Source organism: Micromys minutus (genome assembly GCF_963924665.1).
Source record: "Micromys minutus genome assembly, chromosome: 13".
Lineage (NCBI taxonomy): Eukaryota > Metazoa > Chordata > Mammalia > Rodentia > Muridae > Micromys > Micromys minutus.
Genome location: NC_137982.1, coordinates 49,263,225 through 49,288,417, shown reverse-complemented (window position 1 = coordinate 49,288,417; position 25,193 = coordinate 49,263,225). Strand labels below are relative to the sequence as shown.

At 44.7% G+C, this 25,193-nt stretch overlaps 1 protein-coding gene across 3 annotated transcripts in view; it reads left to right on the top strand.

Moving 5' to 3' along the window:
* ZNF385B (zinc finger protein 385B) overlaps positions 1 to 25,193 on the top strand; it is a 102,261-nt gene that overhangs the window by 46,818 nt on the left and 30,250 nt on the right. For all 3 annotated transcript variants that reach the window (XM_080928057.1, XM_080928055.1, XM_080928056.1), the window contains one exon: positions 18,549 to 18,711. In XM_080928057.1, coding sequence (XP_080784183.1) covers positions 18,549 to 18,711 — 163 coding nt within the window. The remainder of the gene's footprint in view (positions 1 to 18,548; positions 18,712 to 25,193) is intronic.

Sequence of the window (25,193 nt, the reverse complement as noted above, 5' to 3'; positions counted from 1 at the left end):
AGCTCTACTACATTTTACCTGTGCTAACAGAGCTCGCACTGAAAGAAGAAAAGAGTCACGGGCGTTGCCCCTCCCTCGCTGAAGCTGTGGTGTGGGGTCGGAGAAGGTCGGGCTTCCGCTGAGCTTGGCAGTTGGCAGGGAAACACAGACAAACTGCGGGCGCGCGGTCTCGTTGCTGATCTGGGAGCAGCGAGATGCTTACTGTAGGATTTACATCTGCTATTAGGCAATACGAATTATTAGAAAACTTAACACTGTGAGCTTGAAAACCCAGCCAGTCCTGTCAAGAACAAAGGTGTGGTGCCCCAAATAGAATGGATCAATAGCGACCAATGAAAATCTAGCAAGTGGGAGCCAGCTTTGTCAAACATTTTACATTTTTTCCCATAAATAAGACTATTTATATTGATTCTTAGGTTTGGAGGGTGACGAAGCTGATAGGAGGTAATTAAAGGCATAAATCTCCAGGGTCTGAGAAGGTAATTCTCTGTTTCTCAGACAGAGATGACAAGATGATGAACATTTTTTGCTTCAACATGACAGAAATATAGCGTGATTACACGGAACAGGGACATAGGGTGCTAAAAGTTTTCTTCAATAGCTGCCATTAAACAAAGCTCCTAAAAGTTCAGTCACCCTCTAAGGTGGATAGTCGCTACTCATTAAATTTGTTTGGAATCTCGCTGCCGGAGTAGCACAGTCTGAGAAGGGGACACAGCAGTCCCTTCTATCTTAAAGATACATGGAAAGCTCGGGACTGATTTTCAAACCTACCACTCAGGGCTGGGGCGATGGTTTCCTCCAGTAAAGTATCTGCCATGCAATCACGAGGACCAGAGTTGGACACCAGTTCGTAATCCTAATGCCAAGGGGTCTGAGACAGCCAGAAGCTTAGTTCTGAGTTCAGTGATAGACCTGTATCAGAACAGACAGAAACAAACAAAAAAGGAAAACCGTGGAGGGAGATAATGCACCCTAATAAACAGAGATGTCTTCTGGTTTACACACAGGTGCACACATACCTGCAAATGTATGTGCACGGGAATAAGTATAAGACACACACAGAATAAATTTACCACTGGGAGAACAACCGACTACATTAAAAGAACAGTTGGGTTTGTTGGTTTGTTTGGTTTGTTTTTTAAAGCGAGCATACCGACTTTGAGAGAAGAGTCAGACCCCAGACCCCATATTGAACTAAAGAGGAAATCAGAGTGTGTGTGACTTAGTACTGTTCTGGCTTTCCTTTAACCCTAGAGATGCGCCTCGTGACACTTGTGTCCAGCCCTATTTGGAATGGTATTTTCCACTGTACATGGCGGTGCACAGAATGTGAGTGCACGTTAGAGCGGAGGGACCAGTGCCACCCCTGCTCATCACGGTTCTCAGAGACCCACTGGCACCTCTGACTCACTGTCAGCTGTGGTCTATTCCCAGTGAGCACGTGGCTCATCAGTCATTCATACAGCTTTAAAAAGCATCGGGCACGTTACTGCTCACTTCCCAAATTCCTCAGTGAATGGCCCTTTAAATAAAAAGCTCTTTCTTGTTAATTCCTTAAAAGCTTCCCCAAGTCTGTTACTGGTTGTTTCCCCCCTGAGGTTTCCATGGCACCTGGGCTTCAGGGAAGCAGGCTGAGTCTTCCCGCATCCCACTTCTTCCCTGGGTACACATTTCTTCAGTCAAGACTGATCCCAGAACTGCTAACAATAAGAAAAGGCCTCACGTGATTTCTGTGGGCTGGGATTTCAGCTACACATCCATTCAGTGTGTAATTAAGGACAGACAGACATTCTAAGCTGAGCACCCGTAGGCTCGATGTGATTAGTGGCTGGTCTCTGACTTTTACCTTAGGAAGCATTTGGTTTCCTCTCTGCGATGCTTTGTTAGACGGTTGGCTAGACCCCTCCCCGTCTTCCCAATCGGAAAGTATTATCTACACAGGACTCACACAGAAGAAAAATATGCTCTGAAGTTTGTATGCTCCGCTGCTGGAGTGAAAGGACTGACTTAAAATAGTTCTGCAGGAAAAGGGCCGTTTAGCTAATTTTACCTCTCGGGCAGCTCCTCGAATAACGGGAGCATTTGCACTGCAGGCCAAGAGAACTTGGACACTGTAGCCGGGCGAGGCTGTGGGTGCCGTCCATGTGTGCGTCGAGAAGGATGGAAGACAGCAGAGAAAGGGTCTCTGTTCAGCCAGTTTCTAAAATGTAGAGGCTCTGCTGCCAAGACCACATGGACAGAGGGACTGAGGAGGGCTCTTCAAGGGCAGAAAGGCAGCTAAGGAAAAGTCCTCGAGATAGTTTCTGCCTGAGCAATTTCCTCCCAGACTTGCTTATCTACTTTTTAAGGCTGCCCAACTGGACAGCGGTGCTAGCCACAGCATAATGCTGGAGAGAACAGCCTGTGGCTGGAATAGCCTCCAGGACACTGGTTGACGGTTGTCACCTCCATGTCACCTCCCATCCGGTGCAATAGTGACACTCTACACATGCCATCCCTGTGACTGCACCCAGGTGCACAGAGGGGACGCCTTGAGAGACAGCCGTGGCTCAAGGAAGATAAACCGGAAGAACCATGTAATTCTATAGCTAAAGCAGACAAGGACAGCCAAACCTGGTGACAGCAGCTCCTGCCTTTAGTTCCAGCACTCAGGAAGTAGAAGGAGCTGGATCTCTGCCATTTTTGAAGCCAGCCTGGACTGTGTATGGAGCACCAGGCTAGCCAGAGTATGTAGTGAGACCCCGCTTCATAAAACGAAAACACAACAAAACCCAAATATGGATTGCTACATATGTGGTCCTTGGATAGGCATCAGGGAACTCATGGCCTCCCAGAATCATGCAGAATATTTTGTATTTTCATTTCTGAAACTACAAGACAAGTGACTAATCTGTCTTCTCAGGGGGCAGATATTCCACATCTTTTATCTACATGTTCCCATATTTTAGATCTTAATAAATTCTAGGGACTAATATTTCATCTTACCTTAACCTTGTTCTCTTCTCCCCCACTCCGTCTTTCCCTCCCTCATTCCCTTCCTTCATTTCTTTCTTTCTCTTTTTAGTGACAGTAGTGGTGATTTGAATTGAGCCCGGGGGCAAGTCCAGCTGAGCTAAATCGCTGGTCGGTGCTCACGGAAATCCAAAAGCAAGAGAATAAAACCCCTCTACCCTGTTGTCACACCCTCATACACACTTTCTCTGTGTGTGTCTCTGTCTGCTTCTCTCTCTCTCTCTCTCTCTCTCTCTCTCTCTCTCTCTCTCTCTCTCTCTCCCTCCCTCCTTCCCTCCCCCTCCTCTCCTCCCTCCCTCCCTCCCTCTCTCTCTCCCTCCCTCTCTCTCTCTCTCTCTCTCTCTCTCTCTCTCAGCCCCCCCTCCGCCCGTCTGTGTTCTAGGGTACATGGACAGTGTATGCTGGGTTCACCGCTCAGACAGCTGGTCTGAGAAGGACTTGGGACACACCACACCATCAGTCTCTAGCCCTGGGCTTTGATTGGTTCAGAGCTCACATTGTGTTTCCATCTGATCACAGCGTGTGTGCTCACAGCGCTGACAGTAGTGACAGTGGTGACACAGGGTGACAGGAAAGCAGGATGAGACTTACCAGGGAGAAGGTTTGACACGGAGAGGGGTTGGAGGAGAGTTGGAAGTGACTAGAATTCACTCTATGCAAACATAAAACCACACATGACCACCCTTTCTGTGGCAAGAGAAAGCAAAGGGAAGACGTTGACAAGGGAAATCAGCTGTCCACACGGCTCTCGTGTCCACTGACATGCGGTTTTAACTCAGTGTGTGGATTTCAGTGCAATTTGATTTTTCATGTCTGTGCCCTCACCATTGGCATTACAGGTCAGAAATGTAAAGATGGGGTGTGGCTTAGCATCACAAATAATAATTCTATTCCTCTATGTGTGAAATGTCTGACGACCGTTACAGATGGTTTGTAGTGTTGCCAGTGTTCTGTAGAACATAAATATAAAAAAAAAACCAGACAGTGAACCTCATGAGCAACACTTTATCTTACAAATTAAAAAAATTAATTTTAAATAAAATGGTAAAAAGTGAGAAAAAAGCAAATGACTTGTGTCTTCTAATCACACTCAGGAGGAAAAAAAACCCTTCAAACAGAAATTTCAAGTAGACACATAAAATTTAAAAAATTGAAATGCTTCAAGATGTCTTTCTTGGCCTTTAAAAGTCTCCATGGCACTGTGTGTTTATTTCAGATCTGTGGTTGCAATGCCACAATATGAGTAGCAAAGGTTTGCAGTCTGAGCCCATCTGACATGGCTCTGAGTGACCTCTCACCGTCAGGAATGACTACATGCAGCGGACTCAGTGTGAACTGGGAGTCCCACTGAGGATGAGTTCTCTGTACTAACGCCACATAGTTAACATGGTTAAAACATAAGTAACAAAATGTGTTTATTTTACACATGCGCACGCATGCACACGCACACGCATGCACACACAATTAACACTTGCTAGATTGTGCAGCTCAATAGTAGAACACAAGAATAAACATGGCGCTTCCTCAGGACTTAAACTAAGACCAAAAGAACGTTGCCAAGGAGGACTATTTTCATTGTGTAATTTACAGCTGCCATTACGGGGGCTGGAGAGGTGGCTCAGCAGGTATGAACACTTGTGCTCTTATAGAAGAACATATTTGGCTCCCAGCACCCACGTGATGGCTCACAACCAGTTCCACGGGTGGGTCCTAGTGCCCTCTTCTGACCTCCCAAGGCATCAGGCACATACATGCTACATATACATTCTCAGGCAAAACATTCATACATGTGAAATAGGATGTTTATCTAAAACCCTATCACCAATACATAGTAAAAATGCAAAGCAGACTGGTTTTAGCCACTTTTCTTGTTTAAATTATCTGCAAATCATGCAAATCCTTTCCCTCTGAGGGCCACTTAGGGCCCTGCCTTCAGCACTCCCCTGAAGATGGCTGTTCATTCCCTAGAAATGAACTGTGGTCCGGCTTACACCCACTCATTTAGAGAGAGGGATGCAGAGCATTGTTTTGAAATCACAGGCTTCTCTTTCATCTTTGATACATCTACTGAATGCTCCAAAAGGCTGGCTAATTTATACCATTGGCCGAGCTTGAGATGACCACCGGGGTTTTGCTCTGGAAAGAGCTATCGTTCTATATTATGAGGGACACTTAGGGAATCCTTCTGTGAGGTGATTTTGGGATTTGATGTCATAGTCATTTCATAATCTCGGCTTCTGTGATCTTTTTCTGGTACCATTTAAAGGACTAGAAAGGACTAGATTCTAAAGGGGGCATTAATAATTGGTTAATGTTTTGTAATTGAAATGGTTTAAGCCAACAAAATGCCCCTCACATATTTTTAAACTAAAAATACCAACATCTTGTGTTCAGTCTATATGTTTGCACAGATGGTCAGAGAACAGAGCGTTCATTAATCTCTGTAAGTCATAAGGAAATGACAGATCTCTGCATTGGTAAAGTGCCACAACAGGGTTACTGAAGTTACAGGTGCAGAATTAAAAAGGAAGATGGAAAAATTTATAAACCTGAAGGCCTGACATCACTCTCCAACTAGCTTGCTGGAGATTTACAGACTGAATAATTCTCATTTGTGGTCACATCCACTTTTAGGAATGCGATAGGTTCTTACTATTTTGGATTATATTAACCAGGGATCTCTGGTAAGTTGGGTGTGTAATGTATGAGCTGCAGTTTTGTTGGTTCCAAGTTCTTACTTCAAAGACAGCACACATGAGTCTTGCAAAGGGGAGCCGTAGCCTGGACATTGGAAACCAACAGAGAAGAGAGGGCTTCTTAAGCCTATGTGTTTACTTCACACATAAGCAGAGGTACTATGTCAGTGACTGCATCTGGATTTTCACAAATTGCATCATTTCTGGCAGCTGACAGCCTTTAAAAAAATCTTTCCTCCCTTCCTCCCTCCCTCCCTCCTTCCCTCCCTCCCTCCCTCCCTCCCTCCCTATTTCCCTCCCTCCCTGTCTTCCTCCCTCCCTCCCTCCCTCCCTCCCTATTTCCCTCCCTCCCTGTCTTCCTCCCTCCCTCCCTCCCTCCCTCCCTCCCTATTTCCCTCCCTCCCTGTCTTCCTCCCTCCCTCCCTCCCTTTTCACCATCTAACACCATCTCTAAAACTGTGGTTTTAGATCTTCATGTAACCAGTACTGAGAATGTCCCTAGTCCGAAGCCATTTAGTAATAGCTTACATCACTCTTGCTTTTAAAGAAAACTCATAATTTTGTTACTTACTTGACATTCTGCTTAAACAAGATAATGTCACTAAAAATCCGGGATCCTGACTGTGCCAATCTTTTCTCCAGCTCCTGCCTCCTACCTTGTTGCTTCCGTCCTACAACTGTAGTAACTTTGATTACCCTAAATAGGACACGCCTCACCTGCCCACCCCTCCCACTCTGGGTCTGGTTCCTTACACCTCTTTCAGGTCTTTGAATATTTCTTGCTCACTGTAGTTTTTCAAGATTTATTGGAATAATTTTGCCTTCACTCCCATTGGCTATATTAAATGTGTCTTAATTAGAATATATTTATTTATAGAACTATTGGTTTACACACTCATACACACATTGATGATGATGTGAGGACAGAAACTGGATCCCTTCTGCAATCTCTCTGGTACCTAGCTTCATGTGTGGGAATGATCTAAAGGGATCTTAGGAGGGTTACTAGATCCATGCTTTATGGTAAAAAGTGAATTTAACATGACTTTAAAGGCCCAATGTCTGCTTTTACTCCGGATCACCTACAGGCATTGTAGCTAACAGTGAGGGTCTATCTGGTTTGGAATCCGCCCCTGTGAAGGCTATTTTGATCTAGGCTGGGACTTCCTTCATTGATCTGCAATATGCTGATGAAAAGCCTTTCTTTTAATCTTTCATCCAAATCCAAGATCTTCTGTAGAAGTTTGGACTAGTTCTTCTAAGCCTTATGCTCCCGGAAATAAGACTCAGACTTTAAATATATTTACAGATACCTTGGCCGTCTACCGGGGCTCTTCTCTGACTAGATTCATAACCCATTTACTCTAATCTACGTTCTGCCACATGGTTGGTTACCTGGGCTCAGGTACCATGAGTCTGTCCCTCACATCTTCCAAGTGAATCTCCCACCTGGGTCTATCCCAGAATTCCCACCTCCTACTTCCTGCCTAAGTTATAGGCAGACCTGTTATTGACAGGGACCACATCCGTACAGACCTAAGATGTTCCCTCCACAGTCTTCCACTTCTGACATCGTGATTGACCAACAGCTTTCCAAGTTCTCTGTCGACTCCCACAATCTCCCTTGCTTCATGTGACTTTATGAGGTGCAACGAGGCTCTGCACAGAAAGCTCTCCGCCCTGAGTCTGGCTGCATGACGAACAATGGGGGCTGTGTATCTATATTTTTCTCTTTGAACTCAGGGAAATGTGTCAGGTCCTTTATGTTTGAGGCTTTTCTGGATACTGTGTATCGTTTTTGGCATTGTGTTCGTCAACTCTTCAAAGTGATGGGGGCAGGGTGCCCTGATTTCTCTCCAGGCAGCCATCAGCCCTTTGTGTACACAAACGCTGCTATCGCTTAGCTTTTGGTACATTGTCGCCAACTTCCAGAACAAGACGACCTCAGAATCTACTATTTTCTAGTCATTTAATAAAACTGATTTGAAATTGCAGAAAAGTGCTTTAGCACTTACACCACTGCTGTCCTCCATAGGGACCTCGGTTCTCCTAGAAACTTGCAGAGTTTTACATTCTTTTTCTCTCGGACTTTCTCACTATGTCTTCTGTTCTGCCCTCTTCTCTCGTCTGTCCCGCTGTCCTGGTGACCCTCCTGTCCTGACTGGTGAGCTGCCTCCTGAACATCGCATGTCACTGTCTTCCCAAAAATCCTTCCTCAGATAGATTTTCTTTCCCACTAAACATAACCATTTTCTTGAGATTTCTTTTCTCAAATAGATTTCCTTCCCGCTGCACCTAATTCTTTGGGAACCTCGGCTGTCTCCAAAGGGCCATCCATCATCTTGGCGTCTGGCTCCCAAACAATGCCTTCAGTCCAGCCACTTTCCCCAAGCAGCAATTGCCGAATCTCCCCTGTGTGTATCCTGTGAATGGCCCAGACAGATGCCCGAACAAAACCCTCATTTCCTCCCGAAAGATTTCCCCTCTCCACCATGACTAGTTTTTATAATTTTTTGACCACTTTCTCTGCCACTTGGCTGTGACCAATTAAAACTCAGATCTATTCTTCCACCCTCTATTTTTACTTGAGTCCTATCTTTTGAAGTAATAAAGATTATATATTCATTCACTCACCCATCCATACAGTATTCATCAGATGCCCACTGTGTTTTAAGGGATGTATTAGGTGCAAGACATAAAACGAAGAGCAAACAAGTATCTTACAGATGAGAGGTATAATGGAGGGCCACGGTCTGGTAGAAGACCGAATTAATCAAATGGTCATATGAATTCCTAAATTCAGAACAGAGGAGGACTTTCAGAAACCAGAATGCAGACTCAGGAAGGGGAGCCGCACTAGCATTTGGTGGACTGTACTTCAGAAGAACCCACGGTTGGTATGTGACCTAGTGTAAGATCATTCTTCAGGAAGGGAGTCTGGCCCGGTTCTGAGGGAAGAACAGGAATTAACTAAGACAAGACACAGGGGCCAGCTAGCTTCTAGGCTCAGGAAAAGAAGACTTCCTGTGTTTTACTTGGGCTGCAGCCATACTCTGCAGACAAAAGCCAGACGTCCAGAGGGAGGGAGGGAGGAGGCCGTTCAGCCTGTCAGTGTGATGATTTGGGTTCTAAAGCAAGACCGGGGAAGCACCGTGGGTTCTTTAAACTGAGGAATGGCCACCGTCAGTACCATGAAAATACTGCTGCAGAGAAAGGCCTTTGTGGTCACCGAGGAGGCTTGGAAAGATGACTGCAGGTTTCAGGATCATTGTGATGGAGAGCAAGACTCAGCCGGACCGGAGGAGTGTGGGGGTTAACTGCAGGCTCTGGCGGTCCGCAGAACTCGGGCGTTGAGTGCGATAAGAGGGTGCCCCTGGTCCTTCCAGAAGACCCAGAGAGATGTCGTTGGCAGACTAGGTAGCTCAAAGGAAGACAGCAGTTTCTGTTATGAGTTTAGTTTTGATTTCTTGTTTAAGATGCTTTGCTATTCAAAGTGGCATGCAGAACCCAGTCTTCGGTGAGTCAAAGCTGCAGATGATTTCATTCCGGTCTTACTGTAAGTAGACAGAGCTTTGACATATAGTGAAAGTTTCAAGTAGTAAATTAGGAAGAAACACGCCAGGTTTGATCTGGTGCTGTGAAGTAAAGAACAATCAGCAGGGCAAGGTTGGCTCCGTGCTGTCTCATTGTTTCCCCTTAGCTACATCTGCGTGGTTATGGGAGTTTATGCGATACGCCTTTCATATGTACACATCTTATTTCATCTGACTGACAACACGATGCGGGGCTTAGGCCTTAATCTGCCACTTTGAGATGTGAATGTTTCGATAACCGTAAAACAGATTCTCAATTGATGAGCGATAGATAACGGATATATCAACACGTGCAATACTGGCGCAGCCACGTTTCAACCCGTTCCCTGAGCACCGGCCTCTCAGAGCTGCTCTTCCCCTGAGTGGACACTAAGACTACGATGGACGGAACGTAAGAAGACACACGTTCCCGTTCTAGCCTTGGTTGGCGTCATTTCCGTAAATGTCTTTAGTAGGGAAATAGAAATGAATGCAGTGCCTTCTCAGACCAGTTCACAGTGAAAATGTGAGTCTGATGGCCTATCTAAGAGACGTTCAGGTTTGAATTAGTTAGGTGAACAGTCACAAGGCCCCACAGAAAGCCTGGGAAACTGGTGTCACTACAGAGTTGGATGTCCTTCTATCTCACCATACTGGAGAAGTGATTAACACCTTCCAGGTTTATATAAAATGTTGAAATTAATTCCAGGAAAGTGGATCACTCCCACTCTTAAATACTGTGGGAAAAATCCCAAAATAAATAATTCGAAGATATTAAGTAATCATTGACAAATCCCTCACATTAACATAAATTAAAATGAAAATCATAATAGTAAAACAAAATCTACGTGATTCCTAAAATGTTCTAAGGGGTTTAATGTAATATTTGCAATATGTAATGTTTTAAATATTATGAAATAATTTCAAAGAAAATTAGGTAATTCCTAATTTTAAAAAATGTTCTTAATCACTTTACATTTTAGTCACGTCCATGTACAAAGTCTTGCCTTCCTGTGCTGGATATAGTCATTTAGAGCGTACAGTTTACTGAGGGCGTTCTCTGGGGAGGTAATCAGCCACTTCCCTTTGATTTGAACGTGGGAGAGTTCACCCCACCAGGGCTTATTGCCTCATCTCCTCACCAGTTCAGCTGTTGGACATGTATTAGGAATTCACTTATGCGCAAAGGATTCGCTTACTGTGTTTGGTGCTGATCCGCAGCATAGAGGCAGCACAAGCATCCTCAGAAATGACAAGAAAGGCTGCAAAACACAGAGGGGACACTCTTCTTGGTTTTTGTTTTTAAGGAAGAAGCAGACACTTGAAAACCCTTGAGTAAATTGTAATGGCATTTATCTGAGCTGTGATGCTAAAGACCTGTACTGAAGAATTTACGCAAGTGTCCTACCATTTGATTGGTAAAAGAAACCAGTCTTTCAAAAAACAAAAAAACACTAGGATTTCCATTGTTTACAAACAGAATTAAAAGAGGAATCACCTGGGTTGACCTCCACCTTTGCAAAAGCTTACTGGTTGTTTTTTTGGTTTGGGGGTTTTGTTTGTTTGTTTGTTTTTATGGACATAAGTTTTAATTATGACCTAATTTGAAATGAAATGGAGAGCTAGGCAGGAGAGAGAACAGAATGGACCAAATAAAAGGACTTGCAGCCAGACAGCAGTTAATACAGGTGCTCCCAAACCACCCACCCTTACCTGCCCCGACTTGGTAGCTCGGTGCGCAGTCAGATCCCTAAGGGAAGAAGCTTAGACTTGCTGGGAGTCATCTAAAATTAATAGTCCACCTTCAGACGACTAAAGTCTGAAAGTGAGGGAAATGACCGCGTTTGTTCCCTGGAAACGGTGAGGAGCCGCTGTGCTTGTTCCCTGAGGGGGACACTCCTGTCTCTTCACCGCCGATTAGTAACTCGAGTGGCCGTGCCCTTCCACAGCTCACCCATAGGTCTCACGTGCACACCGGTGTGCTCACCTGCAGATTCTCACGTCAAGCAGAAGCTCAGACTTCAAGACTCGCAGATGACTAATAGGATATATTTAAAAAATTACTTTGAACTGCACTGAAGATCTCAGCTTTCTCTCTCTCTCTCTCTCTCTCTCTCTCTCTCTCTCTCTCTCTCTCTCTCTCTCTCTGTAAAGAAATGGATTAATTTGCCTCCACTGGAATGTAGACAGTGAAGCAATGTCTTTGTGACGCTGGGATATCAAACAGTAGCATTCTGAAGCAGCCGTGACCTGAGAATTCTGCTCCGTGATAGCTGATGGAATTTAAATTGGGCCCGAAGAGAATTAACAGTCTAGAGTGCACATCCTGTTCCTCCTCGGGCTCTTCCCTTTACTGATGCAGAAAGCTTTGGAGTTTGTGGGGTGTTTTCTGCCCTATACAGACAATGTGTCGAACACCTTACACAAGTTGCTGGTCCACTACATGTGGGCAGAGAGAGAGAGAGAGAGAGAGAGAGAGAGAGAGGAGAGAGTCCAAGACAAACTGTGTGTGAGTGGCGCCCCCTGGAGTTACACAATATCAAGGCACTAGCTGAACCATAGAAACCACAACTTTCTTTTCATCGGTTAGATCTTAGAAATTTGCAAAAACACTGAGTCTCTTTAAGATAAAAGACTCATAATGGTCGTAATTTTGTCAGGATGTTTTTGTTTTCAACAGATTTCCATAAGTAAGGACTGAGTGAGGTGAATACCAAAGCCGGCTGGCTGTCCGTCTTTATTGATATTGCAGACCATAAAATGGCTAATAGCAGAAGAAAGGCTTACTAGGCCATCCTCGGATTGAGTGAGCCTTTCTCTTGGGTACATCTTCTGCTTCTCATAATGTAGCCCTATCTCTGGAAGTGTCAAATCTTATCAGTTCAAAAGAACATACAAAAGGTTTTATTTTTCAAACAAAATTGTGATAAGGCAGAGAATCAGTTACTTAGCTTCTACTCTGTAATTTTTAATTTGTCTCATAACATATTCATAGATTTCAAAGTGTCATGATTTTATCGCAAATGCTTATCATAGTGCCTTGGCCTTGATACACGATCGTGGTTTAGCACACAGGATGGGGTCTATAGTGTAGAAGCCACATCTAATGTCACCGCCACTTTCTATTCAAAATGCTTACTAATAGAGCATTTGATGTGCAACTGAAAAACCCTGTAATGGCTTCGATTTTACAAGGGACATAATTTTGAAGATAACAGTTCAGCAGCCTTTCTCTCTTGTCTTCTCTGTCTCGGTGTGTTCTAGAGAAGCTAAAAGCATATATGCCAGGGAGCGCTGCCATTCATAGGCTGTGCTGTCTGGCACATGCTGTTCCTTTTACCCCAGAGTGTCTCCCACTGTGGGCCGCCACCTCAGAGCCTTCCCCAGAAACAGGGCCCAACCTCTGTTCCCTCTTCCCAGGAGCTCCCGAAGTCCCCTACAATCTCGAAATTTCTTTTCTATCCACTGGTTGCTCCCTCCTTGATTTTCTCCATCCTCTTGCTTCGGGTTTTTTCTCTCCTTGCACTTCGGCTTGTTTGCATTTCCTTTCTTCCACCTACTGATCTTCATTCAGTGTGTGGCTGGGTGAAAGAAGGTCATCTTTATCATTAAAAATATCACACTCTCCAACACATGGCATGAGCCAAATTGTTTTTAGAACAATCAAGTTTACTAGTCTACTTCTTACAGTTTATTTGGCATTTGTTTTACTTAGTATTTCAATATTTAATTTTTTTTTTAAATTTAGAATATGTTGTTACTGTTTTTTTAAGTTAACTGCCCACTCTCTACAGCAATACCAGCGGGTACAGAGCCCATCTTGTCTGGTGTTAGCCAACCTTTACTGCATCCCTTAGGACATCGCTGACCACGCTGACACCTAAGGTGGCAAAGACAGAGGTGCCATCTTCCAGATGATGTATCTCCTTTGATCACGGAAATCGTTTTTCTCGTTTCTTTAAACACAACAAGATCAGTTCTATAAGTGGAGAGTCGGGCACATGCCTAGCACTGTGACTTTGCCTTTCCACATACACTGAGCACAGGTTTTGCACCATGACTGGAGACTGCAGGTTAGAAACCAGGAGAAACTGGAGCTGAGCACACAATAGATTGTCAAATGTCTCATCAGGAATACTTTGTTACGTTTTTAGTTTTAAGTCGGAACTTTGCCTAATTCATCATCTTTTTTACTTGGGCCAGTGAGGTTCTGGGAAATGTTGAGGACTGGGGAAATGGAAGGGACGTAGCGCCAAAGGGAAGTAATTGGGGAAATGTATCCCTGGATGTCATTTCACGTGAACGCTGCTTTGCCAGTCAGATAGTGGCTGTTCTGGTAACTATAGAAGTGGCCCCTAAAATATGAGGCCAGATTCACACCAGTTCCTAGGTAGTGGTTGGGGAGGTCATTCTGGTAATCCTTTCTGTTTCTGCCAGTTCCTTCTCCTGTTAAACTACTCAGGCTCAAATGCTGGGCCCTGTGCAGCAAGGAACATGCCTTACCGCTAAGCCACACACCCAAGCATTGGCTGGTGCCAGGGGAGGTTACAGCAGCTCTCTTGAAGCCATTTTCAGTAGACAGGTGTCCCCTGCTGCTGAGTCACTGGACTGTCCCCTGCTGCTGAGTCACTGGACTGTCCCCTGCTGCTGAGTCACTGGACTGTAAGGACTGTCAACCTGGCCAAGTACGTCCATTGTTGACGGCGGTTGATTGCGGCGGTCACCCGGTGCCATCGGTTTTCTGGCTCTCGCTCCTGCCTCCTTCACTCCTCAGTTAAGGTGCTTCCTTGCTAACGACGTGGGGTCAGTGCTGTGGCTATTTAACAGCGTCTCGCTTTCACTTGAAGATTTGCCCAGGAAGCAGAAGCTGTTGACACTGCATCAGATAAAGTACTGAGGACTGTGAAGTGCCACTCACCAAGGACACCACCGGAAGGCAAAGGTGTGCCAAGTGAGAGAGAGGGCTGTCCACCACTCTCTGTCCCACAACGGGCAACTTCACCTGTCCCAAATGCCAGTCCGTGGGAGCCGAGGATCCTCAGTGCTTGGTTCTGCACACCCCAAACTCAGAGGGATAATAGGTCACACTGTGAACAGCTCTTTCTGTCTTGACATGCAGTAAGGTATCACTTAGCTGGATCTTTATCTCCAGTGCTAGCTGATGCTGTTAACTCTCTGCCCTGATGCTAGGAAACAGTAATGAGGAAATCACTCTGTTCATCTTGTACTTGGAAGTTATATTTAAAGAATCCTGGTCTTGAGCCAAAGGGCACTAAATAACCCTGAAGTACTCAGTGCACTTGGATAGAAGAGGCCTTGAAAAGTTCCCTTTGCATGGAGTCATGTGTCTGGAATCCTAGCACTTGGAGCAGACGCAGAGGGTCAGGAGTTCAAGTTCTGCTGCATAGTGAGTTAAAGACTAGCCTTAGCTACACGAGCCTCTCTCAAAATTAAACAGAAAAGAAAAAAAAGTGGGGGTATCCTAGCAACTTCTAGAGGTGTGTATGACTACAAAGTGGACTTTAGGGCTTTCTTAACTATTCATTAAAAAGATTGGACCTAATGTATTACCCTTTGCCAAAATTATGCAGCTCTCTTCCCTGTTGGTAGCAATTTCAGGGCATTAATGTCTAACCCCTTCCTGTGTCACTTGAAGTGGTGTGTAGCCTTTGTAGCTTCCCAGTTCCAACAGTTACAATGTAAATTTAGGGCGGGTATATGAGTATATCTGTGGGTAAATTATTAGGTAGAGACGTGCATCTAAGCACTTGGTATCTTCTAAATGCCTTCCTAAATATGTGTCCTCTGTGACTGTTGATAAATTACCTACCTTTGTAATGTGTAGTTTCTTATTTGCAAGACGCACGCTGACAATGCCTTCTACTCAGGACACCATGAGTGACCTAGTGCATGCTCAGCCTAGAACAGTGCTCAGAAACATTAGTCACTATTAATATCCATCTTTAAACCCTCATTTATTCCTCCAGTTTATTACTGTTGTTCTCGTATGATTTCTGTTGCTACGATAAAAGTCTATAACCAAGAGCAACTTAGAAAAAGAGAGGGTGTATTTCTGACTACACTTTCGGGTCATAATATAAGATTAGCCTAGAGCAGAAACCAGTAAGAAACTCTGCTTGCTGGTTCACTCCCTGGCTTCTCTTCTATTCAGGTTTCTTTCTTAGAAAGCCCAGGACTCCTGCCTAGGGTGTTCCTGCCCATAGTGGGCTGGGCCTCCTAAATCAATTATCAGTAAAGGAAGTGCTCCGTGGAAACATCTACAGGACCATCTGATCAAGGCAACCCCCAGCTGAGACTCCGTCAGAGGATGGTGTGAGCTGAAGCCTGAAGATGACTAGAAGTTCACAACTACGCGTGATGTCGCCTGCCCTGGCTAATAAAGGAAGGTCCAATAATGCTTTTCCTTTCTCCCTGGATTTTCCTTCAACTTTGACAAAGAACATGCAAAGTCTGTGAGCATTCTAAGAGCCATGATGAGTCGGTGAAGAGCTAAAACAATAGTTGCGTGAAGACCCCCGGGAAGCTAGAACCGCACTCAGCACAGGTCCTGGGCGGCAGAGGACAGACAAGGAAAGACGCTAATGTACTATTGGCTGTGGTGTAAAGTAAACCAATCCCCGGGTTACACTTGTGTCATGGCGGTGCATGTTTTCACATCAGATTCCTAGCCTACATGAAAAAAAAAAAAAAAAAAAAAAGTCAGAGAACTCTGAAAAGCACCCAGTTCCCACTCCATCGGGAGTACCGTGTCCCACAGGTGTGCAAATGTGGAGTACTGTGTCCCACGGGTGTGCAAATGTACAGGTTCAGGTGCTCGGCCCATTGCACCTGTTCCTCGCTGTAGGACAGCTATAGCTCAGCTAGCACACCTACCTTTGTCTCATCACATATGCATTCAGCAAGACTAGGCCTTTCCCTCATGGTAGTGCACAGCGAAGGGAGCACTGAGGTGATGCTCACCCCACCAGTTCCATGGGAACAAGTGAGCAACACACATAAACCACACACACACACTTCCACCACCACCACACAAATCACACACACATACACACATACTACACACACACACACACACACACACACACACACACATACCACCACCACACAAATCATACACGAATGCACACACAGTACATACACATATACTATGCACATATATACTAAACAGAAAACACAAACACCACACCACACATATCATACACACAGAGATACCCACACACTACACACACATATACTACACACACACATACTAAACAGAAAACACACACACTACACCACACATATCATACCCACACACTACACCACACATATCATACCCACACACTACACACACATATACTACACACACACATACTAAACAGAAAACACACACACCACACCACACATATCATACACACATACACACACACTATACACACATATACTACACACACACACATACTAAACAGACAACAAACACACTACACCACACATATCATACACACACTACACATATACTACACACACACATACTAAACAGACAACACACACACACACACCTAATCTACACACCACTGAGATGGCTTAAGCAAGTGTGGTATTTTGGAAGAACACTCTATATTGAATGATGACCAATAAACTGATTAGATCCATTTAAGCAAAGGACGACAGGACTGATAGTGACTCACGTCCCCAGGAACTTGAGCTACTCTGTGTTTGATAGGAATATCTCTGTCATATTCCTCACTCATGATTTTACACCCAATTTGCGATGCTTGCTTGTCCGTTGTCCTTTTCTCTCGCACAGTCGATAACAAGTGGCCGAGGTAGAAAGCCTCCCCACTTGGCGCCTCCTGCATCTGCTGAAGAACTGCATCCCGGTGATAAGCTGCTCCCACCCCTGGCTCCCATTGGCGTCCTGTGGTAGACAGTGTCAGCGGTCTGTGGGACTCCATCTTCAGCCTGCCTGTGCCTCTGCCCCTCCAGCACTAATGCTTTTCCTAGGCCAGACATAAAGCACATGTCCCTTTACCAATTCACGTGTAACTCCTTCAGATCTTCAACCAAAGGCTGCCAACCTTAGGACATCTCAAGACGACGCCTCTCCGGTCCCTTCTGCTGTTGCTTGGCTTTGCCCAGCCCCATAACATGCTTTGCCACATCTGCCTGTTTCCTCAGGCATGGGCCTGTGAAGTAACGTATGACCTTACCTTACTTCACTGACCGTGACACTCTTTAGACACACTCAGATTCTAGCCGAAACTGATATAAGAAAAATAAATTAGGTTAAAAATCCTTTAATAAGACTCCATCTTGTCTGCATAAGATTCCCACGTGTCACCTTATCACTAAAGCAGTGTACCCACTTTTTCTTGTTTTGGTTTTGCCACATGCATGTTTTTGTTTTTTCAGTCTGTTCGGGGTGAGATTCAAATGAATTTACAGTTACTTTTCTCAGCATGTATATAGACGATCAAGATGTCAAAAGGACCTTGTTGGGATGGAAGGTAACTTCCCGAATGCCAGCAAATTAACTGAGTGTCTTCGAGGTTCATTGTACTTTGGTGTTGTCTCTTGTCTCACTTTTACTTCCTTTGATCTAGCATTGGAGTCACAGGGGCACACACCCTTTATGGATGGGAACCGAATGCTAACCGCTTTGATGTGAAAACCACATCTGAGATCAAGGACGGTCCTTCCCTCCCTTGTGGCATGAGCTATAATTGGAAAGGAGCTCATCCAAGGTGGCATACTAAGTGCATGTGGATGACTCCAAAGCGCAGTGCCACCTGCGTTCAACGGCGTCTGTCGACATGTTGCTTTGTCACTTTGGTTGATCTCAGAGACCACAGGGAACCAGGGGCAGAGCAGACAGGCTTTATCTAATAAGCCGTGGCGACTGGGGAAGTCCACGTCTGCGAGGGTGAATAGGGCACCCAGCACAGATGTTGCTGGCCAGATGGTGAGAAAGCAATCGTCCCTGCACGGGCTGAGGTGAGAGGGCACTGCTGACCAGTCTCACCTCCCTCCTGCTTTTGTCCTGATCCTGTGGTCCACTCCTGTGACTTCTAGGTTTTCAACGACACAGGCCCTCTGCTATCCAGCAAGGTTTGATATGTTGAAACCTGGTAGATAAAGGCTGGGGCTGTAGCCACACCCTGGCCTGTGGTGTCTGCGGTGCCTAGAACTGACTGTATTTCCCTGCATGCTCATGTGTCCTGGTGTTTGTAGCAAAACAGTGAACCTGATTTGTTCTCCTTCATAGAGCCAGGCCGAGGCCCACTACACAGGAAGTAAACATGCCAAGAAGGTCAAAGCTCTAGAGGCAACGAAAAACAAACCCAAAATGGTTCCTTCCAAGGACAGCGCAAAGGCTAATCCCAGCTGCTCCGCCAGGCCAGGCACAGGCAACAGCTCTGACAAATCAGGTCAATGGCACTTTTTGTTCTTTGGCATTGTTGCGTCCCTCCCCCTTCCCCAACCTCCCCTTCCCCCCAACCCTGTTTCCCTCCTTTTTGTATGTTGCATGTTACTCTCCATGATTTCTTTTTGTAATATGATATGTTTCCCTCACAGGAAGCAATATGTGTGAGCAGAGGATGTAAACATTTGATATGTTGCCATTCCATGTTGTATAATACATATATTTAAATATGTGTGTGTATATATAAGTATATATGTATAAAAATCAGTAAAGACTGTTGGTCACATGTTCAGGCAAAAATCAAGTAATGGATATCAAACAATGGTATTCTTTTCTATTTCTTTTATGTCTGGTTTGTGTTATAGGTTTTTAAGAGAAGAGACTCTTGTACTTGCTAATAATATATTTTTTCATAGCCTCTAATCTCAGCGAAGAGTTAGGGGTGATGTTTTCTGAGAGAATGACATTCGTGAGTATGAAAACGTGCTTAGAAGTAACAGATTCTGACTTTCTAACACCTTTACAAAGCTCTTCTCTGAATTCCAAGTAGGCCCAAATAATTTAAAGGAATTATTTACAAAGCCATGAATTGCCTAACAGAAAGCCTTAATATAAAATTACAAATGTGCTGTTGCTGGGAGAGCCTCATAAGACAATTCTTTAATACAGAACCTGTAACATCTGAGTGAGTTCTCTCACGAGGGAACAAATTTCTCTGTCTCTGTCAGAGTGAATGCTATGAGATCGGATGTTGAGAGGTTCCCTTCTCAAAGCTGCCCTGGGGACCCATAATGGATTTGTCATCCTGTTTTAGTGGCTAGCTGAGGAGCAGTGTCTGTGTAAGGGCATTAGGAGGACGTGTCCCTTCCTTTTATGTTTGACTCTGGCGTTAGGGACCTCTATGTTATGGGAAATACATACTTCAGATTCTCTTCTGATTGTCAAAAACCCTGCAGCGCTTGAGGAGGAAGCTGAAGGATGCTTATCCATGACTGCCTAGGGCCATTGGAGATGGGCAAACCTATTACTGTAAGAGAACAGGAAGCCTCTTCAAATAAGCAAACTATGTACAAAGGAAGCAGTATTGCTGAAGTCCTGTAGATTCTGGCTTCAAACACATGGGTGCCTATTTAAGCTACCAGAATCAGTACCAACAATGAGTCTTGGTGCTGGGTCACCAAGTTACCTTATCAGAGAAACGTGGCAAGTACTGGCTTATTACTCACCACTTCTAACCTTTTTAACAACAAAACCCCTGTTTATGGACAAAGCATAAAATGTAATATGTAGCCTGTGTCTAAAGCTAGTATAGGTGCCAAACACTATGTCCATGTGTGCAACATCACAATTGTCACTACAGCTTGTGGTGTGCTTGGAATCACAGCAGTTGTCCTGTGTTTGGAAGAGCACAATCCACCATCCCCTGACTTCCTGCCAACATTCATTTTCCACAGAATATTGTTGCCTCTATGAAACAATACTCTGTCGAGGGTTTTATTACCTGGAATGTGGTCTTTACCCGCAGCAGGACTGACAAGAAGAAAAACAATGGCGGGTTAGTGTCACCCCACTCGTTCCGTTTGTTTTGTGGCTTGAGCTAATCAGATAGTCCGTGGGGCTCTGTAAATACTCCAACATCTCAGCAGAATGTGCTCGGTGTTTCAGGGAAGCCCGGGAACCACCTGGGAATTGTGTCTGCTCTAAGGAGAGCAGTGAATGTAATGAGCAGAAAGTGAATAGAAAAGAGCCAAAGACCAGAGGACACTGAATCAAGGACAGAGCTCTGAGGACATAGAAAATGCAAATGAAAGAGGCTAGGTTATAATCACAGCCTCCTGTGCCTATAGGGTGCCCAGGGAAGACTGTTGAAATAAATTGCAGCGAGTCAAGGTCTGTCTTCCAACTTCTGAATGTTGGCATTCATGGAGGACCGATGTTCATGAAACAAAGGGACCTCCTAGGCAGCTGTGTTTGCCCAGTGAGCTGTTGAAACTGTCCAGGGTCAAGGATACCGGTGATGTTAACAAAGGAAGAAGGCTAAGGTTCAGGAGTGGAGAGATGAAAACAGAAATCTAAATGACAGCATTTCCAAGGCATATTCGAGGTGGTCTTTAATCCTGCAATGTAATCTCGACTTCCTGTTACAGCATCATTACCCCCGCCACAGCACCTGTGGTCTCTCAGCACTTAAATCCCTCACTGTGAGACTCCAGATTTGTACCAGGAACAAGAAAAAAAAATGTTTGTATTTGAAAGCACCTCATGTACCATGACACTTTACTCAAAATATACATATTTGCAAATACACTGATTAGATTCCTCGTGCTTTGTATGAGTGTTGATGTAAATGAAACATGGGATGTTTCTGATAGTTAACGTAATGCCAACATCAATGGAGGGGAACGTTTCTAAAGTAACTGGGTTGCACTTCACAGATGTGCGTTCCATTGTCCCCTTTACCTGAAACTAGTTTCTAAATAAGAATCCCTTTGTGTTTTATAGAATCTCCAAATGAGAAAATTAGAGGCTTTACCCGACTAAAGAGTCTAGTCTAACCTGAGTGAGGCCCGATTGCTAGCCACCTGTTCCTAAGTCCTTGAACTGTTTTTTTGTCATTATTACACATTCTAGTCAATAACTCTCATTCATTTAAAATCCTGTTTGGGAAAAACAAGACACACAAAATCAAGTCCTTTGTGACTGCCCTGGGGAGAAGAGCGTGAGAAAGAGACCAGGAAGAGGATCCTTAGCTGATGGGAATGCTTTCCGACAGACCACATTGCCTCCAAAGTGTCAGCCAAGATGGAGTCAGTGACAGGGGCTCTGCAGTTGATTGTCAGCTCCCACAAGACGGAAGTTCCCCAGCAAGGGTCTTTTTTTCTGAATAGCGTTCCTATTAGCTGGTTTTAAGCAGTTTCTGTGATGCCTAGGGTTTAAGATGAGATGTGAGAGTTGCCCACCTGATGCACGAGCTTTTGGTTTGCAACGATGCAGGTAACGACTGTATCCACAGAACTTACCAATCCAACTTCTAGTCTCTCGGTATCAACTTAGCTGTTGAAGGTTGTTTAAGAAAGGCAGAGGATGAAGGAAAAGGGCCAGGCATCAGAACTTCGGGGAGAATAGCATTCTGGGGTTCCCTGGATAGCATTGAGCACAGGGTGAGGATTTGAAGTATCTGCTGTGGAACATGGAGACCCATGAAGACTGCTCTCTGGTGCTTCATGCTAGCCCAGAGTGCACGCAGCTTATTCTACGACACGTACTCTCCATCTCACATGTCTTCAGAGAGCCTTTCTACCTGCTACTTTGACACTTGGTACAATCATTTCTGTCCTTTGTGTTCTATTTGGAGGTATAATTTGGCTCATGTTGACTCTGGGTCTGTACAATACAGAGAGATTCGTCATGATGGAGACAGCAGGTATAAAAATGTCAGGATGACATGCCAAGCTCTCTGGGTCTTTCTCTCGGGTCAGTAAACGAACTGGGCTTAAGCTACAAATAGCAAGTGTCTCATTCATAGGAACTTGTAGCCACATGGTTTTTAAAGGCTAAGAATGTTGAGTAAGAAGAGCTGCCCTACTCAACACTTAGGAACTGAGGTAGAATTAAATGTGAAATGCAGACAGAGAGCTTTCTGGTCTCCTAGAGTCTGCCCCAACTTCTAATGCTGCTTCAGTGGGTGTTGGAGACACAGTGGGAAGGGGGAGGAATGTAGTGGGGAGAATTAGGGTCAGAACACAGCAAGCATTTGGCAGCTTCAGGAAGACAGCTGGAACAGACAGGCCAGACACTGCCCCCAAATCTTTCCCTGGAGTTCAAATGTCATGATGCCGTGACACACTGCCCGTCCCTGTGCTTCTTGTGACATATTCATTCTGATCCCAGTCACTTCTGATCTTCAGAACACATGGGAGAGTGCCAGGGGACAAACCCAGAGACCCTCCCCCAGAACTGTCTCCCAGATTTGGAAAGGGGAAGCATACTTTAATGCACAGTGACCATTGACTGTCTGAGGGACCATCACAGTGTTTTACTAATGTGCCTAGAATTCTTATTACCTGCAGCGTCCAGCTGTAATTGGAGGAAGCTTCATTATAGAGGTGGTGCTTATTTATTTATTTATTTATTTATTTATTTATTTTAATTTAAGGGGAAATTTGAATCAAACCACTTGTCTCGTGTAAATGGTACGTGAGAGATGCTCTTAAAGCCCCAGCTTGCCAGCTGTAGATTCTTCATGTCTAGACACCGGTAACCCTGACTGGGATGAGGCTGAGCCAGGGAAGGACTCTGTCAGTGCAGCTGTTTATGTTTGCCTTTCCCTGCCCCGAAGGTTACCTTTGTTTCTCGCCAGTGCTTCTTAAAGCAGTCCACTGAAGACACAGGCAGTGGGGACATGGGGACTCTTTGGTTTGCTTCACTCCCATGACCTCGGGATACTGAGATGGCAGTGGAGACCTCAGGACGGGGCACCTCAGTGCAGCTGGTCTTAGTTTGTGGGCCTGTGATGGTTTTGTGAGGGGCTGTTCCTTAGGTGTGAACCGAGAGCTGTTATCAGCTCATACACAGGTCAGTGTGATGTGCCCAGGAAGGCCTGTCATTCAGCTGTTTATGTTTGCTGGATCTCCTTGTGAAAGAACATCTTCAATTTTGTCAAAGAGTGCTTCTGGCAAAAGGCTCCTCCTTTTTATAGCCCCCCCACCCCGTGTGTTTAGTAGTTTTTATGTGTTGTGATAAATGAAGCCAAGTTTTCCACTGACTGCCACTGCACTCCATCTGTTAACCAGCAAGGCCTTCCTGAGTGTCTTCCCTCTTCTGTATCCAGCAACAGGACCTTGTGCTGTTAAATAGAGGAAAATGATAGTTTCTTGCTGAGACGGTGCCTGTCACTTATAGACAAGTGCCAACATAAATCTGGTGTACATCTATTCAAATCCAGGAAGCTAAGATTTAGTAACACTCATAAAATAATAGATTAACTGTGTTTATGACAAACATCTTAAGCCTGAAATTCTGGGGTACAATCATGTAGAACATAAATGAGCCCCATCTGTCTGAAGAGAACAGGCCATTATGCTAAAGCTCATATATTCATGGAATGTTCATATATCATGAAGACTTTCAGAGGACATTCCAAAGCTGAAACGGCTCCCATCTCTGCTCATAAACACTGGGTATGACAGGAGCAACCTGCCAGGTGGAGCAGATGTCTCTTGAGACATTTGTCTCCACTCGAAGCTAACTTCCGAGACTTCTGACCATCCGCGGTAGCACCAAGGAAAAGAATGCTTTTTAAAGCTGTTCCCTGGCATTGCTTTGGGGGGCGGGGCAGGGGGCTGACATATGATTGACCTGTTAACTTATGATTTGCTGGGGACATATTGTAATCAGCACCCCCCCAGCCCAGAAAATAGGGGATGTACTTCATTAAACTCATTGCCTTCAAAAACTTCATCTTCACTCCTTTCTATTTCTACGTGTAGCCATCTTCTCTAACTACCTTTATTCGCAACATTTTTTTTTTTGCATTGAAAAGCAACTGGAATATAAAAGACTTTGTACATACACTGAATAATTTTGTATAACCACAAATGCCCTTGAGACTTCAACAAAGGTTATTATTTATATTTTAATGACATTCCTCTTTATTTGCTTCAGGAAAAATTCTCTTGTTGTGGCATATTTTTCTGACAAGGGTGGCTGCTCACATAGAGCTTACTCGATAAGTATTTTATATTCTGTGTGCAAGGCACATATGTGAGACAGTTTTTAGCACTCTGGGGCCAATCCTAATGACATTATCTAGTAACACAGACACAAAAAAATCAAATATATGTGTTTTTTTCTGTTTATGGAACTTTTCAAAAGTAGATTCCTTACCCCAAGCCTTGTTCAAGTAGGCCCAGATGCAGTTGGATCCTCCCCATCTGAAGAGTACCTGGGCCAGCCTCGGCAATGTCAGTGGGGCCAGTTTACCAGAGTGTAAGGGCACTGAAGTCATAATTTCCTGCAGAGTCCTAAGGATGTTATAGACTTCAGAGGGGCCCAGACAGCTTTGCTGTAGCAGCAGAACCACCAGCCAACCACTGCTACTCTACCCAGAAGAACTGTGGGGTCGGTGACATTGCAGGGAGCTCCTAATAGACGATGGAGAGTCGGGAAGTAGGAGAGCCAGCCTCAAGGTATCCGAGTTGTGTAGTTCCCATGTGTCAGCCTGAGAGAATACAGCCCTTTGCGAGCTACAGCCCTGACTTCTCTCTTCTTGCCTCTTCCCTCCTGTCAGAGTGATGATGTCTGTGCTAACCTGTCCCACTGTTACATTTTGGAAATAGCTCACTTCGATTCCACAGACCCAGAGCTTCAGGGAATTGGCCTTAGGCAGAGCTAAGGCACATATGTGGGACCGATTTTTCTTTCTTTCTTTCTTTCTTTCTTTCCTTTTTTTTTCTTTCTTTTCTTCCCCCTAGCACTGTCTGGCCT